The sequence below is a fragment of the Fibroporia radiculosa genome (assembly GCF_000313525.1).
Source record: "Fibroporia radiculosa TFFH 294 genomic supercontigs, scaffold1366, whole genome shotgun sequence".
In the NCBI taxonomy this organism is placed as follows: domain Eukaryota; kingdom Fungi; phylum Basidiomycota; class Agaricomycetes; order Polyporales; family Fibroporiaceae; genus Fibroporia; species Fibroporia radiculosa.
Genome location: NW_012133288.1, coordinates 1 through 17,164, shown reverse-complemented (window position 1 = coordinate 17,164; position 17,164 = coordinate 1). Strand labels below are relative to the sequence as shown.

The 17,164-nt window shown below is 54.5% G+C and overlaps 4 protein-coding genes across 4 annotated transcripts; all 4 read left to right on the top strand.

Moving 5' to 3' along the window:
• Nucleotides 1-140: 140 nt before the first annotated feature.
• Nucleotides 141-2,406, top strand: FIBRA_02613 (uncharacterized protein; the record flags this gene model as incomplete). The annotated part of the gene is made up of 7 exons (XM_012324471.1): nt 141-780; nt 841-1,076; nt 1,143-1,249; nt 1,309-1,403; nt 1,460-1,745; nt 1,807-2,323; nt 2,377-2,406. 7 exons carry the CDS (start codon nt 141-143, stop codon nt 2,404-2,406), a joined length of 1,911 nt encoding a protein of 636 aa, XP_012179861.1.
• A 2,965-nt stretch (nt 2,407-5,371) lies between these two features.
• FIBRA_02612 (uncharacterized protein) lies at nt 5,372-7,084 on the top strand (the record flags this gene model as incomplete). The annotated part of the gene is made up of 3 exons (XM_012324470.1): nt 5,372-5,601; nt 5,657-6,085; nt 6,136-7,084. The coding sequence occupies 3 exons, from the start codon at nt 5,372-5,374 to the stop codon at nt 7,082-7,084; spliced, it is 1,608 nt and encodes a 535-aa protein (XP_012179860.1).
• A 1,544-nt stretch (nt 7,085-8,628) lies between these two features.
• Nucleotides 8,629-10,257, top strand: FIBRA_02611 (uncharacterized protein; the record flags this gene model as incomplete). The annotated part of the gene is made up of 5 exons (XM_012324469.1): nt 8,629-9,240; nt 9,296-9,631; nt 9,698-9,793; nt 9,849-10,036; nt 10,092-10,257. 5 exons carry the CDS (start codon nt 8,629-8,631, stop codon nt 10,255-10,257), a joined length of 1,398 nt encoding a protein of 465 aa, XP_012179859.1.
• A 277-nt stretch (nt 10,258-10,534) lies between these two features.
• On the top strand, nt 10,535-11,731 carry FIBRA_02610 (uncharacterized protein; the record flags this gene model as incomplete). Its single annotated transcript, XM_012324468.1, has 4 exons — nt 10,535-10,854; nt 10,985-11,325; nt 11,424-11,500; nt 11,561-11,731. The coding sequence occupies 4 exons, from the start codon at nt 10,535-10,537 to the stop codon at nt 11,729-11,731; spliced, it is 909 nt and encodes a 302-aa protein (XP_012179858.1).
• Nucleotides 11,732-17,164: the final 5,433 nt, after the last annotated feature.

The window sequence follows — 17,164 nt, the reverse complement described above, 5'->3', positions numbered from 1 at the left end:
CTCAACAACATCCGGCTCAGCTGCCAGTAAACCAAGCTCGGAAAAGACTCAGGTGAAGATTCTCTTTTTCGGCCTTAGTCATAAGCTTAACGTTGTTATTATATCCTAAATCAGCAATTAAGCCGAAGGTCCAATCAAAAATGCAGCAAGGAATCCCTGCAAGCTCGATCTCAGATTCTTCAAGTGCAAGTACTGAGTCCGGAGATAACTCAAAGCGTACTATTTTGCTTTTGTCTCTTGACAAAGAGAATAGGTTTGAGGAGTTGCATTCCCAGTTATACGTAGATCTGCGCAAGAATGCCATCGTCAAGGAGGCTGTTAACCCCAAAGCCGCAAAAAAGCACCTTTCTACTTCCCCATCGCCTTTTGCCGTCATTGTTACGCATTCGAGCATTGCAAAGCATGATCCCCTAACCAAACGAACGATTGGGTACGCTCATTCTGGAGGTCGTGCCATTTTTGGTTTTCAATTTGGTAATAAATTGGAGCTTGGCAACATCCTTCCTTTCTTTCAGAAATGGGGATACGATTGGGCTGCCGGAGATTATCATCGAATAACGTTCACACTCAATTCAGCCGGAATTCCTAGTCCACTTCGCTCGACAGAATTTTTCGATGCCTACAGCATGAAGGCGGTCCATCTGAAGAACGTCATGCGAAAGCATGCAGTGTACGTGCCCATGCGCACATCATACCTAGAGTCACTCGTATTTGACCCTGACCTCTTGTTGGATTCAATGCTTGAGGAATTCCCTGCAGTGTGGGCACCAATGGGTTCTGGTTATCTGGGTTATGTAGATGACGTGAACGCGGAGCAAGAAACGATGTGACTTGTTATAGAAATGTGCGGTGTGTCGATCAGCCCTGGCGACCTAGGTCCTCGTACGGGCCACTCGTCATTAACTGTTGATCATCGAGGTATAATGCCAGCCAAAGAGTTTCAGAGCGAGCGACCTCTTCCCTTCAAGAAAGAAAGAGCTCGACGCCCGAGAGAGGATGAGGTTGCTTCTCGGGCTGTGATAAGAGCATCGTCCTCCCGACCCAGACGCATGGAGGCCGAGAAGCTCAAGGAGAAGGTCAGAATGGCTCGGTTTCCGTAGTATATCGCTAACGAAAATACAGGGAAATATGACGTTTAAAAGGGTCGATTTGATAAGGCAGCCAACATGTATCTCGGTGCAGCAATGGTCTACGGACCTCGACCTGTATACCTGACGAATCTGACAGCAGCACTGCTGAAAATAAAGCCGTGAGCATCACAGTCATCACAAACTCAGTATTTCTGAGCTAACTGTGTCGTTATCTCAGCTATCCTGAAGCAGTGAGCGCAGCGAGTCGTGCTTTGTACTACGAGCCGATGAATCTCAAGGCGCGTTATCGGAGAGCAATGGCTAACGAGCTGGGTGATCATGGATCAGCTGTTCTCGGTATAGTGCAGAACAATTGCTGTTGCTCTCAGACTTTGATCTCGGCGATTTAAATCTCCGCCACGTTCTTCGACAAGATCCATCATCCGAACCTACACGCATTGCCCTCGGAGAAGCATTAAGTATACTTTCACGTGCCGGGGATGATGACGACTCGGAAGACGCTGCGTCAAACATATCGACGGAATCGGGCTCGAGTGAATTTTTGCACGGGGGTAATGGGATACCTTGTCGGTACCTCAATCACGAGGGATGTAGGCGCGGCTCGCATTGCAGGTTCAAACATGCACCCGACGCTAAGAATATACGTGATAAGCTGTGAGTATTTCTGATTCACTATCATCGTGCCGTTGCTGAGGCTGATAAATTTCTTGCGCAGTGGGCGAAATGTCTGTTTCTTGTGGCTCATAGGCCACTGTCGGTTCCGAGATTGTTGCTACTACGCCCACGACGAGACGTATCTTCCTGATGATGTGTTTTGGAACTCGGATGCACCCAGAAAGACCGATGCGCGTGTGTCGATGTTTAAGGAGGATCCAGGTCCAAGGATGCAACAAGATTGCTTTGAGGCTTATGCTGTGATACATAACTGGCGATTCGACAGATGGATACAGGTTGATTATTATGACCAAGACTCAAGCAACGATGAATCCGGGCCCGCAGTTTATACTGATACGATCCAGAGAAACAGGGAATTCCAGACCGCGAATAAGATGGTGGGCCCTAGATTCGGACATCACATGGACAAGTTTAAGGACGACGATGAAAAGATGGATAACTATAATGATTTTATGGAGAGCGGAATAGACGAGCAAGCAGAAAATTTCGGATTCGCACGCGATGAAGCCCGTGAGCTTTTATGTCAAGGCATAAAACCTTGGGATGATGATGCTTGGGTAAGTAATACGCATTACAAGCTATTTATCATCGTTCACTCACCTCGCCCTAGGATGTTTTACATGCACTCCAGGATATGTGAAGCTAATATTCATTCGGACGAAGTTCATTCCGCAACTAGAATCATCGAGCAAGCCCATTCGAGTTTCATCATGTACTAGTAGTAGTTTTTAGAACCAGCGAGCGGAGAGTTAGATCCGCCGAAGGTATGCATTATGACGTTAGCAGTTATGCCCCATATTGTACTCGCATTGCCTTAATTCAAGTTTGTCAGGGTCAGCCCGACTGCAATGTGCATGTTGAAGCTGGAGATGCGCAACCACGACATTACTAATGAGCGCTCAGAAGCAACAAGCAGAATTTCCTTCTATTGCTATTCCTTTTATAGAATTGTTCCTGCCGCTATAGTATACTGACTCATTGGTACGGTGACTCATACTGACATCCAGAAATCTATGGACTCGATGGAGACTCTCGCACAAGCGCCTAGCCGGACTCCACCACTTATGGCCGAGGGGCATCGGGGATGGTATTTATGGACTGGTGCCTTTAGCGTGCTCAATTGCCTCACCTCAGTACGCTGTTACCTAGTCCGACACACACCGCTCTTCTACGATATCTCAGGACACACCCGAAACGGAGCGCGGCACCTCCCTCGTGCAAGTGACCAATATCCGCTCACCGGAGGGTTGAGGGTCAAGGAGAACGAAGAGGATGGTTACGGCGGAGATGGAGATGGAGAGTACTACCATTATCTGACGACCTAGATGTTCGCGCCAAACCGAGTAGCGCGGGTACCAAGGGACGAACGTTACAATGAATTGTCTATCGTGCTTAGGAAGGCAATTCATCCGCAGTTCGAGACAGAGTCAGCGCAACTGCGGGTGGTACGGTATGGAAAATGAGAATGAGGGCTGATCTAGGTCATCCTCTTGTATCGTTGGAGGGTAACTCAGACTCACCCGACGGATATTATCTTTAACTTTTTGCAGCGATGTCAACAGCATAAGATATTAGAAACGAAGCGAAGGAGTTACATCCCAGATGACCCGCTCAATCCTGGCAAGATATTGTGGACAGCACGCTAGCCTGATGGCGAAGAGAAGTGAGCGACATAGCCCGCCTAGTGTGCTCTTGTGTACCTAGTAGCGTGCATTCCAATATGACGTGGATGCATGCGGAGAATGCGGCAGGTACTGACCGTGACATCATAGGTTCCTTGATCAACGACGGCTACTTTGATGGCCCTCCTACCTACCATCGCCTTGCGTTGCGCGAATATGGAACCTACCTCGAGATTTAATGCCATATTCAACACGGAACAGAGTTATCCGTCTACGATAGAGAACGTTGGAAGAGCACAATAAAATACTCACTTATCGGGATTCCAGCGCGCAAGGTTAGATCGAGCCCTCATTGTTACCTATTATGGGTGCGATACAATCGACTGCAATGATCTCGGAAGGTACGTGCGCCGGCAGTCAATATAGGCTATACCTAAACCAGATGTTGAAACAGATGTCTATTCGTCGCGAAGGATTCACCAAAGCAGAGTGCGGCCTTAAGTTGGTTCTTGGGAAGTTGACTACGGGAAACACAAATGAACCTGGGAATTGTGCCTTGGGATCGAATCTAGTTCCAGGTACAGCATGTTACAAATCAGACTCATGACTCCCTTGAAGCCAGAATGTCCCGTGATCCATCGAGTTTAAAACGTCATTTCTGAGGCCGTGAAAGAATTGCACGCTCACGCTGCGGCTTAACAAGAGCCTTGACACGACTTGCCGTCGGTCAGATCTATCACCGAGATCTACGACGCAATGCAGTGGTACAACATCGAGATTCAGCTCACCAGTCAATCTTCTTTCTATGGCGCTGCACCTCAGCGCAAGGATACCCCAAATGGTTTCACCGATTACAGAGGGAGAGGTATGCATCGGCGTTAAACAGCAACCGCGTACAGCGTCAAGTATTGGAGAGTGGGAGCAGTGTAAGCACCGGGGTAAATCCTCTGAAAAGGACCAGGGACTTTTCGAAGAGCATCCACTCACTCGTGGATCAATCCGAATCTACACCGATGTAGGAATCCTGCTTTCGATGCTGGCGGTGAAGGAAAGCTTCGCGAAGATGAAGCCTAAGCATAAAGATTGTGGGCCCTCCGACCTGAAACGGGGCTTGGCCTATGTGCACGAGCTCGGAAGAGTCATGGCGACATTCTCCGTTGAAGCGTCGGCCTGATCCTGATCATCTTGACATCGGAGGCGCAACACAGCATTCGCATAGAGCAAGAGGATCGGGAAATGCGTATTGAAGTCGTAGTCTGCCAATATTCAATATATTGAACATGATTACCTCCAGTGTCGAACAAATCATAAGAGAAAGCCATACTGTAGTGCAAAGATTGTCGTGAAAGCGGGAACGCGGAAGAATCGAGAGTGATCGACCCATCGTCGGAGTCACTCAGTCAATCTGTTAGACAGCGTGCACGTGATCAGGGCGCGCCGATTTGATGCGACCCCGACTTCGACACAGCTGTTCGGGCTTAGTTTTTGCTATTCTACGCTAGGATTTCTCATCCGCAGCTTATGCAACCCCCTGGCGCGTTTGAAAAAACAGCAGAGGCTGGGGGAGCCCCAAGTGGATTTTCTCCTGAAACACATTCTGGATGGTGGCGGCAAAGATTCCGCCACCTCACCGGAAATTGAAATATGCTTGGTTCGGCCGTCGCTAGTCGCTTGCCAGGCGCGTACAGCCTTCCCCCTCACGCGAAATGGGCCTTCGTAACATGAAACAGCGGTCGGTGACCAGTGCCGTCCATCTTCACCACCGGTTCCGAATCATCGTGACAATATCCACATGGTTTGGTTTGCGTGTTGCCTCATTGCCGTGGGGTATAAGACACATGTCCGAAGTTGTGCTCCCCACCATTTCTCCAAGTCTACTCTTCTCCTAGTCTACACAACTAATCTACTTGCTATCTTACGACCAGTTATCTAATCTCGGCTCGAACTCATCCTATTCACGCCGCAGTAAACTACATCTCTATAATGAAGGCTTCCCTCAGAACACACCTCACTATCCTTGCCGAAAGCGCCTCCATCTACCCTTCTCGTTCCGCCATTCGACAACCTGTCGTCGATGACAGCACGAAACAAATCCTCCACTGGCGATCGATCACTTACAGCGAGCTCCATTCCGATGTCGAGTCATTCGCTAGGTACTGGGCGCGAACCTTAGCTGCTCAAGGACTTCCGCGACGCTCCGTCGTAGGCCTATGGTGAGATCAGGAAGTTAGTTTCCTCATTGATCAGTGCTAATATCTGGTCGATCAGGCTCGGCGGTTTGACTTATGTCGACTTATTGCATATCTATGGCATGACGCGCGCGGGATATGTTCCTCAGCTGTTTTCCCTCAAGCTTTCCAACCCTGACGTGATCTACGAGCTCCTTCACAAGGCTAACGCCAAGACTCTGATTTACGACGCATCGTATACACCCGACCTCTCGAGTTGTCCTATCCCTGTCCATTCCGCAATAGATGTTCGCGCAGCCGGCCCGCAAACCGCACCATTACCCTCTATGTCTGATATCTCAAAAGTAAAGGGCTCCGATATCGTCTTCATCTATCACACATCTGGATCAACATCGGGGTGCCCTAAGCTCATACCCTGCAGCTATTCGTGGCTTCACACGATGATAACAAAAGCGGGACAAGTTAGCAAGCCCATTAAACTCACAAAGCAAGATGTTACAGTATACATGTACGTGAACCAGCCACCTTGTGCTGCAAACACTCACTCGATGACATAAGGGGAAGCGTGTGTCACATCGGCCAGACGTTCATGTTCCTGGGATCCTTACAACATGGCTCGTGCACTGTTCAACCTACCCGCATCGACTTCAGCTCAGACGAGCTCCTTGACATAATTGCTCGCTGCGGTCTCAACCGGCTTAACCAGTTCCCTTCATTCCTTGGCATCCACATGCGTAATTCACGCCAGGACTCTAAGCTCCTTGCGCAACTCTGTGCTCTTGATGAAATATTCTATTCTGGACAGCCCTTGCCCCGCGAGGACGAGGAATGGATGTACAAAAACAACATGAATGTGACGAACACATTCGCGAACACTGAATGCGGCGTGATGCTCGTGTCGAAGCGGGGTGGAGGACGCCCTGACCCTCCCGTTCATCCATTGGAAGGAGCCAAGTACGGCTTCTTCCCCGTCTCTGACTCCTCCAACTTTCAGAACGTTAACGGGCAGCTCCTCGAGCTCGTGATTCTCGCCGACTCTCCCGACTGCCCCGACCGCTCGCTCCGTGCCCCTGACGGCCACTATCACACGGGAGACCTTTTCCTCGAGGTTGCATCAGGCGCATACGTGAGCCGCGGGCGAAACGATGATTGGATCAAAAGCTCGACGGCGCTCCGCTGTGACACGCGCGCGATCGAGGACAACGTCCGTGCGACGTGCGGCGATCTCATCACGCAATGCGTCGTTGTCGGAAACGGACGGCCATCCCCAGCACTCTTCGTGGAGACGAGCAGCTCAATGCCTGAGGACCGGCTGAAGCGCGAGATCATTCGTCGCACGAGACACTTCCACGCGCGGCGGTACCTTCATGAGCGAATCACGTCTACAAAGATGGTCGTCATTGTACCGAGAAATGCCCTCCCCTGCACAGCGACAAAGGGCAACGTTCGCCGTCGTGCTGTGGAGGAGATGTTCAAAGCGGAACTTGACCAGATTTTCTCTTCATAAAATCTGGTCGCCCTTGGTCTCGATCAGATGCGACATGGGACTGCGTTTAGACATATTGGTAATGTTCCATCTAATATTCGTACTTATAGATTACTATTCAGACTAGAGACTCACATCACCATCACATTCGGACTACAGGACTTAGATCCGCGAGCGATCTACATCATGGACTCTTCATACGGACTGCGCTATTTACCCCAACTACACATAATAATTATTATACGACAGGTATATGTGCACACTAGTAATCAATTCAACAACATCCTACATTCTGTTTGTCGCGCGTGCGGGTATCAATGGAAGAATGTTGCGTCGTAAGTGGTAAGTCATTGAGGTCACTCAACAGATATACCGATCTCCTCGACGGAACGGAGAACACCTTCATCTTCACCCGTAGCCACAGGCAAGTCTAACCAATGCTCATGCCGTTCGTCGACAAGTTTACCTCCGATCCCATATCTACTGTTTTGTCTCAATCTCGTCCCTAGATTACACCTAGACGATCTCGATCAGGGGTCGCCTTCGATTTTAACAAGTGAGCCAGGAAATCGTCCACAAGATGCTCTACGACGTCTTGACTGGTATTGTCTCCAAATTCGTGGATGTTGATTGTAATCTCGACGTCTTGACTGACTAGTATTGTCTCCAAATTCGTGGATGTTGATTCTTATCTCGACGTACGAGATATCTCTCAAATGACGCCAAGGCTTCGTCTGGCAGCTTCCATAATTCTCGCATACCAGCACGCTCGGGAATTATTGGGTGGATGTCTGATGTAAGAAGGGTCAACCATATAACTAATCAGAAGGCGTCGTAGACATTTGCGGATCGATGTGATATATTGAAGAATCTCGGCAAGTTTCTAGCAACGAGCGGCGAGGATATGTAGTGGCTGTCTCCAAGTTGTCTTGGGAGTGCAGTATACTGTGTCAGTTGTCACGAAATTAACGCTAGCATCATGTCGCGTTATGTCACGCGACATGACGCGGTCGCCTCGGGCTAGCCCCGGGCCTAAGGGTCTCTTCTAGATTCTGCTCATAGACTGTTCACCAGACCCACCGTACGTACTGTACTCGTTGAGCGCAAAGAAGAACGATTCCGAGCGAGTCCAGAATCTCATTGAAGAGGATACCATTTGCTTGTCATCGTGGCGTGTTCCAACGAATCTTTCCTTAGGTCTGCTGACCATTCCCTACGTCGTCTTGAAGCAGGGTGAATGCTATATCTTGCCGACTGCGCACATATATTGATGCACCGTGAGACACGATCTTGGGTGCGTGCCATTCTCCACCCTCTTCCTTTCATTCATGCTCATTCCTCGAAGGACTACAATCACGGCGATACTGTTTCCGACGTTCTTCAGTTCGCCGCCCACGCGACCCTGACGAGGAACTCGACGCCCTCATTGCCAAACCAATCATTTGAAGCCTATTGCCGAATGGTGAAGTCGAATATGTTCTACTGCGCGCCCCTCATACCTGTATAAAAGGCGTTCGACTGGACGGGTACTGTAGCTTCAATCGGTATCGTCTTTCCATCTTACGATGTCTCATCGTTACAATTTTGTCGATCCCTTTCTCAATGCAAGCGACTTCCAAGCTCCTGCTGAGCGAGTTGCTGTACCTAGTCCCTATGCTGCCGTTCCATCCAAGGACGAGGTCGACAACCTTACCCATGCCGTACCGCTCGTCATCAAGCGCGGATCGGACTCGTCAGTGGCGACCCTCCCCATCGAAGGCCAAGGCACCATCGCCGTCTCCACCAACGCGAAGGCCGGCCTCCGCATCGCCGTCAACACCCCGGATAGCAGCAAGCCGACACTTTTCTTGGATGTGACGACGGACCATTGTGGTTTCTCGTACGGGAAAGACTCCGTCGTCCTCGGATCTACGCCAACGCCGATTCCCGCGGTCGCGCTGAAGGGTATTGCCGCATGCTACCTCCTTCCTGACCAGCAGACCACGTACTGGCTATCAGTCGACCGCCCGAACGGAGTGATCAGGTACGGCAAGTACTATCTAAGCACGAACCTCGCGCTCCTAGAGGCTACGCTAAAGGTCAAGAACGATCAAGGCGTCATGGTGTGGTCTGACCCCAAGTGGAACTGGTTGGATGACCTGAAGAACGTGGTGGTTACCCAGGTTGGTGGCGATGAGGTGAGTCTTGGCCGTCCTGACTCTGCTTTCATACACTGATTGTTCTCCTGCGCAGACAAAGCGAAAGGTTGCTGTCCAGCCATTGCCGCTCGTGAACGACCTCCCGCCATACATCGCTCCCAGCGATGCTGTGTCGATGTCCGACCTCGAGACAGGTGTCTGCACAGTAGTTGGGAATCTCCCGCCGGAGTGCCAGCGGCTGTATGCGAATGTTGCCGGCCCGAATATCTTACTGAACACGCCTGACTTTCCTGATTTCGGCGCTGCGATCGAGCATAGCGTTAACACGAAGGGATGCCTCGGCTACAAGCTGCTGGAGAAGAAAGCGGATGAGTTTGGGAAGAAAGATTTCACGGGGACATACCTACGCATCACGATTGGAAGAGATATGGTGCGTTCCCTTTGTATAGCATATCAGCGATGTGGGTACTCAAGTGCATCGCGTCTGCCTGGCTAGGGAGACTCCCCGGGAATCCCTTACGTGCTAGAGATCTGGCCCGCAGGCCACTACAGCCCAATTCATGACCATGGCGACGCTTTCGCCGTAATAAAAGTACGATATTCTCATCACGCTACGCTTTGTATGCGCTGAGCAATTTATTTTGCAGGTGTTGTATGGCTCGATCCACGTATACTACTTCGACTCCCTTGACCCGCCCGGGCCACAGCATATCGCGAACCCCGCGGTGCTCAAGGCGGGAGATATCACCTGGCTGTCAAGCCAACAGTACCAGATTCATCAACTGCGCAACGAGTCGCCACACGGAGCAGTGTGCTGCACGCTCCAGTGTTATCAGTGAGCCTTCTTCGTCATAACAGTCTGTGCTGTGCTTATGAAGATGGGATGGTAGGTATGGGAAAGACGATTCGGTGCACTATGAGTACTTCCGGTACAAGAGCACGGATCCCAAGGGCGAGAAGAAGGACTTCCAACCGAATAGCGACATGCCATTCGGTGAGTTCAAGCGCGCGATCGCGATAGAGTGGGAGAAGTATAAGAGTGGGCAGGGGCCGTAAAGGCATATTGCTCTCAGCTACAAGGACGTACGCATCAACTATTCGCAATGTCGAGATGTACAACATTTTCCACCGGTTGTATAATAACGCGTTCCCTGAATGTATGCAGGTCGTGAATTCTGTGCATGTGACCGTGTTCTTTATGTAAGAGCAACTCAATCAATCGAGATCGAGGCAGCTTGCCGCCGCCCAGGCCTGTGAAGTTGGCCAACATCCATTCCGAGTCGCATCTGTAATAACACTCTCAATTCTATAATATCGAATAATCTGGACTCGCATGCCCATTCCCTCGCGCGTCCAGATCCTTGCCTCCCTCTACGGACCCCCGCCGGACCCCCCGCGGCTTGTTGTGCGCTTACGCCCGCCCTCACGGGTGCTCACGCTTCCCCCGGAATTGCTTTACAATGTCCTTGCAGAGTGCATTGGAAACTACCTCCTCCGCTGCTTCTTTATTCCCCCGCAGAGCTGGGAGGAGTGCTACTGCCGGCGCACAGAGAACCCCGCGCCTACGCTCCTGAGCGTTGCACACCAATGGCGCGAGATAATGTTCGTCGTACTGCGCGATGCGCTAGGCGTGGTCAGGGCCGAAGACGGCAGGTGCGTAACTTATTCCATGTCATCTCCCCGTACGCCGTGCAGAATGCTGAGATTTTTTCCCCCTCCTCTGCGATATCCGCTTGTTCGCTGCCTCATCCTCTCGTCGTTACCCGAATTCGAAAAAAAAAAGCCTCCCCCAAAATGCATGGTGCGGCCTTGCACATGTCCTTGAGCAGAACTTCCTCTGCACGCGCGACGACTCCGCTGCAGTCGCTGTTCACGCGGCCACGTTTGCCGCCGCGGCGCCACCCCCCGCTCTCTCAGATGTCCTCCGCGTGCTGCTCGGGCTCGCACGGCTTGAACAGTACTTCCGAGGAGCCCTTCGCGCTCGGCGGTTGCGGCGGGACCTGCCCTCGGAGCAGCTGAAGGAAGTGTGCGTCGCGGTGGGGCGGATGCGCTGCTCAAGGTGGCTGGAGGCATGCGGACTCGGTGCGGTGCGGCTCAGGCCGGCTTTGATGCGCAGTGCAGCTAGTGCGTGTTTTCATTCTTGAATTTCCTTGCAGCTGCTTTGAACGAGGGATGGGCTGTGCGATGAGCAAGACGGAGCTGATGGGTCTGTGGACCGACAGTGCTCCATCTGCATTTGTTCAAACATGTCTTGCACACGGCACGAAAGCAGGTACGCTTGGGGAACCCTAACGAGGAGGTGCGTTGTGCTTTACTGGGTGCTAGTGACGGCTCATAGACCACTTAGCGGGGCTGACAGATGATGCGTGAGATCGTTGAGACGCTCTCTGAGGAGCTGAAGCTGCTCACCGGCAGGAACGGGGCCGGGGGGACGGGAACTTATGACCTCAATTGTGCACCATATGTCAACCATTCGATGCTGATCGTGCGTCTCCTCTCTTCCCTGCAGAGTTCCCACCTAATATCGTAATGGAATGCATTGGCATCCCCTCGCATACATTATGGCCTTTTCTGTTGTACGTATTTGCGCGACTCTCAGACATCACGCATCCTACCGGCAATATGGATTGTGAGCGACAGTGGAATCTTGGAGAGGGATTCAGAGGCGGGGGCGATGATGAACGAGCTGGTTGAGCAGTGGCTGCCCATAATGCTGCCTGCGCGAGGGCATCCAGAGAGGGACAACATAGCTGGAGAAGGGGGCATAGGTGAGTTTCGATATCCAATGCAGAACAGTGTATGAGGATTTACAAGACACAGGCAGGACACTGAGGCGTCGTCGATCGGTAGACTCGCTCGTACGGACACGGAGACTGTCCAAGTGGAATGGAAGCCGGTGGTTTGAGTGGTGAGACCCATGCGGCAGGAATGTATTCATGATTTCGGATGTCATGGATATGTGCAGTCTGCATTCGTGCGTGACGTATTTTTTTTTTCGGTGTTCGATTTGTGGTTTTTTTTTCTGATAGTGTGGCTGCTTGCTGTATGCATTTGCAATGGTGTCGTGGAAAGCTCGTAGCATGAGTTTGAGTGGCTTGTAGTGGGTTGGAAGAAAATCCAGTACATGATTCTTAAAACCCGACTTACTTGATGAGTAAGAACTTGCGAGTTGTTATGTTGCGCGGGACGAGGAGCAGCTTGATAACTTGGACATGGCGATCTTGACGCCGGCGTTCATAATGTGGGTGAAGCCGGTGTTCTCACTAATACTGGTATCCGCAATCGGCGACTGGCAGTATCGCTGCCTGGAAAGCAACTCAGCAGACATGAACATGTTCCCTGATATCAGAACTCTGTATTAGATTAGGTCGAAGAAATAAGACAACGGTGCCTGTACTGATATGTACAGGATCATCCTCAAGTGTCCAGTGAATTTGATCGCGTTATTGAAGTCCATAAGAACACCTTTATTCCAGTCACAATGACGGGCGCGATGAGAATGTTCGCTTCGCTGACATGGCGATGCAAAATGTCTCTTAAAAAAGTGTTTTGATGCCCCTCAAAGATGCCAGCATTATCGAACCTTGCCATCGTTGAGGGTGCATTATGTGCACCTTTGATTGCGTCTATGACAACGCAGACGAGCTCCTCTGGAGACATTGCACACTTCAACACCACTCTCGAATGAACCTTCTCCCGAGAGTCGAGTAGGTCATCGCCATCGCAGACGGGGGGCAGAAGTGGGCCTTCCTGCGGTGCGCTGCTCATGTCGTCTCGCGTCCATGGATGCACGGTCGATGTTGATGTCGTGTGCGATGCCGAGAGGGGGGGCACGTGGGTGCTGCGGAGTGCGGACGAACTCAATGCTGGAAGCGGGCGAGGACTTGGCAGACAGAGATCGGTGACGTCAGGACGAAACGGGGGTGCTTCTGCCATGCCCGACCCCGCCCGCACGGCCTCCGCCAGCGACCAGCCAGTTACAGCCGGGGTGCGCGTCATGACATCAGAGCACGTGAGTGGAGCTGGCGCGCGGGCCGTGATTGGCTGCGGGAGGGAGGCTCGCATCGTCGTCGTCGTCGCCGTCTCTCGTCGACTCTCACCACCACCGCACAACGCCTTTCTCCTCGTCCTCGTCGTCGTCGTCGTCGTCGTCGTTGCCGGCCTCGACTGTGCCCGGTGTGCCCGCCCGCTTTCCCCGAGGCATGCACCATCCGCTCTCCAGCACGCCCTCGGCCGGCCCTTCCGTCTGTCCTCTCCCCAGTCTCGTCCCGCCCTGCCCACTCACCCTCCTTCTCCCCACAGGACCCCGCCTCCCCCTCTGCATTCCTCCCGCTCCGCCCCTTCGCCCTCCCTCCCACTGCGCCCGCTCTCTCCCTCTCTCCTCGCGCCCCATTCCCCGCGCCCCCCGCCATCAATGGCGCTAGCCCGCTCATCGGCCCCGCTTCCGCCTCATCGACTGCCACCACCACCGCCCACTCGTCCTCCCGCCCGTCTCCCCGCCTCCCCTTCTCATCCGTATCCGTATCCGTATCTGCCCCCGTCTCTGGTCCTGTCTCCCCCATCCCATCCACCACCGCCGCCGCCCTCTCCACCCTCGCACGCACCGCTCCATTCCGCACTGACCTTCTCCACTCTCTCAGCGCCAACCCCTCCCCCGCCTTCACCCCCGCCAGCCCCAGTCTTGCTTCAGGTCCGCCATCCGCCCCGGGTTCTGGTACGTCGCCCGCCTCTTGCTCCTTTGCGATCTTTCGCTGATCGTTTCCCATCCGCTCTTTTTCCCTCTTTTCTCGTCGTTCTTTCCTTTCTCTGTTTTTCTCCATTGGTGCCACTTACCCCTCTGCTCTGTCTAAACCCCCGCTGCCCCCGCCACCAGGCCATGCGTCCGCGCACGCGACCAATGCAATCCCTCCATCCAACGACGACATCGAGGCCGTCATCAAGATGGCAATGGCCTCCTCCGCCTCCGCCCAACCGGGCTCTCTGCCCGGCCGCGACACTCGCACACAGCTCTTTGTCGGCAACGTGAGTCTTCCCTCCTCTCCCCCGTGACTGCCTTTCGCTTCCGTCGGCTCTGCCTCCACAATCGATGTGCGCTCACGTGTAGCGAGCCCGCGTGCTTTCCGCGAATGCACCAGCGGCACCCCTCGATTGCGCTTCCAATACCCGGGCGCCCCACCTTCTCTGCCTTTCATTCTTTTCTTTCAAATACGCATCATCCGGATCGTGCAACCCCGCGCGCGGATCGCCCGATCGGGGGGTCGACGCTACGAATTCAGGGATGAGAACGCAAGGAAGGGCCCCGCTACCGTGCCGTGTGCCTCATGTGGGCGCGTAGAAGCCTGTGGTGCGATGCTGCGCGCGGGATCACCTCTGATTTCTTGTGCCCATGCAGCGTGGGCACTCAGCCTCTCGATGCGCCCCGAGTCCATGGTAGCTCGCTCTGGTTTAGCAGGATGCGCGCAGCGTCGTTTGTCCGTGCTGTCGCTTCTCTCCCCGCGTCTCCATTTCTCGCATTACCCTCCCACGGGGCGTCCCTGCGCAGATTCGACGCGCTACGCGTCTGCGTCTCTTTTTTCCTGTGCACAGCAGGCAAGCGGACGCTGCCCCCGCTTCCGTTGGAGACGGAGCCGAGAGTGGGGAGGCGCGCTTACATCGGCGGGCGGGTGCCGGAGCGGGGCAGTCTCGCGGATGGAATCCAACAGGCGGGGATCGGATGCGGTCGTTCGTGCTGTGCCTAGATCTATCTCGTACCGTGTTTTATCCCTAACCTCCCTTAGCTCCGCTTGCTGATCGCTGCTGTGCATTCGTCAATTCAGCTTCCGTACCGCGTTCGATGGCAAGACTTGAAAGACCTCTTCCGCCGCGCAGGCACGGTGCTTCGCGCGGATGTCGCGCTGGGGCCGGATAACCGCAGTCGCGGCCACGGCACGGTCCTCCTCGCGAACGTAGAGGACGCAGAGCGTGCGGTCGGGATGTTCCAGGTACGTGGGCTCCCGCGCATGCGGCGCTGTGCGCGCTAATGCGACGACGCGGCGGGCAGGGGTGGTGCTGGCAGGGACGCGTACTGGAGGTGCGCAAAGACCGCGGGGAGGAGAGTGGCCCAGGCCAAGCCGGCGGGCTAGGTGCGTCCGCTCGCTCTGGGTGCGTGCGAGCGAGAGCTGACCTGCGTTGTCCGGCCTTGTTGCAGGTGTGTCCGCGCCGGGGAGCATTCAGGCGAGTCCGGGGATGAATGCTGCCCTCGCAAGCCCCGCGCCCCTATCGCGCTTTCCGTCTGGCATCGGTGCTGGCGAGGCGGACGATGTGCTGTCGGGCGCGCTGCCCCTCTCTGGTGTGAGCACAGGCAGCCCGGGCGGCGTTGTGGTGAGCCGGAATTTATTTGTGGGGAATGTGAGTAGACTTCTCTCTTTTTACCTTCTGGCTGTATCCGCTGTGGAGCGAGTCTTGAGTAAAATGCAATGGACTGGCGTTGGGTGCGCTTGCGCGGAGGCAGGGCGGGAGAGCGAGAGAGGCAAGTGTCCCGGGGGGTTAAGTGGGCTATGCTTTGTGTGGGGCACGTCACTTGTATGCGGGGCCAGGTCCAGCCCTGCGTTGGCTTGGCAATGTCGCCGTTCGGGCTGAGCTCTGCTCTCGGGCTGTCTCGATCGCACCGACCACATGACGCGGTGGGGATCAGATGACACGGCCGTGCGTTCTCTCTTCGAGTCTTTCGTCTTCCGCTATCTCGTCCCTCTCTCCTGGGCTGGAATGTCCCACGGACTCAGCTTGCGCGAACGCGCGCCTCAGATGCCGATCTTTACTGTGCCTCCTAGAGCCAGTCCCGCTCTCGTCCCTCTGAGGTCATGGCTAGTTGGCTGACGGTATGGCTGCGCGTTGTAGCTCCCCTTCCACATCCAGTGGCAAGATCTTAAAGACCTATTCCGCCAAGCGGGCGCAGTCACCCGCGCGGACGTCGCCCTCGGTGCTGACGGGCGCTCGAGGGGGTTTGGCACGGTCAGCTTCGCAGGTGAGGCGGACGCCGAGCGCGCGGTGCGGATGTTCAACGGGTGCGTGTCCCGCTCACCGTGCGGATGTGTGTGCGCGTGCTCAGATTCGTCGGATCTTCTCCCCCTTTCTGTCGGCGCAGGTACGAGTACAACGGCCGCGCGCTGAAGGTGCACTTTGACAAGTTTTCGGCGCCGTCGTCGTCCACCGTCACGCTGGCGGTGCCCACGATGCCGATATCCGCGGGCGCGTCTGCGCCGCACTCGCCGGCCGCGATATCGTTCGCGCACTCGCCGGTGCTCGTCCAGCACGGCTCGTTCCACGCGCAGCCGCACCCGCTGTCGCACGCGGCGTCGTTTGCGCAGCAGATTATGCAGCAGCAGCAACAGCAACAGCAGCAGCAGCACCAGCACCAGCAGCTGCAGGGCGTGATGGCGGCGCACCGGCAGGGGCTGGACGTGTTCCAGCCCCACGCGTACGACGACGCGCGCGACGCGGAGTATGGCGGTGCGCAGGAGTTGGAGCGGTATCTGCCGGATGCAGGGCACGGCGCGATGCCGTTCTACTCGCCATATGCATTTGAGTTTCTCAGCTCGGGCCCGAGCACGCCGTATGATGTGCATGGGGACGGGGGTGCGGGGCGCTATGGGCCGTGGGCGGAGGCGCGAGAGCAGCAGGCGCTGTCGGGGTCTGGGGAGCAGAGCGGCGGTGCGGCGGAGGCGCGGGAGAACGATAGGGAGAGGGAGCGGAGGGAGGCGGTGGAGGCGGCGGTGATGCAGGAGCAGTCGAAGATGCAGACGCAAACGCAAACGCAAAGCGCGGCAGAGAAGACGCAGCACCGTCCGCCGCCGATCAAGACTGCAGCGTCTACGACGGCGGCGGCGACACAGGAGTCTGCACAGTCGAGCGTGCAGAATGTACAACAACAACAACAGCAGCAGCAGCAGCAGCAGGCTGCATTGCAGAATCAACACCCAGCGCA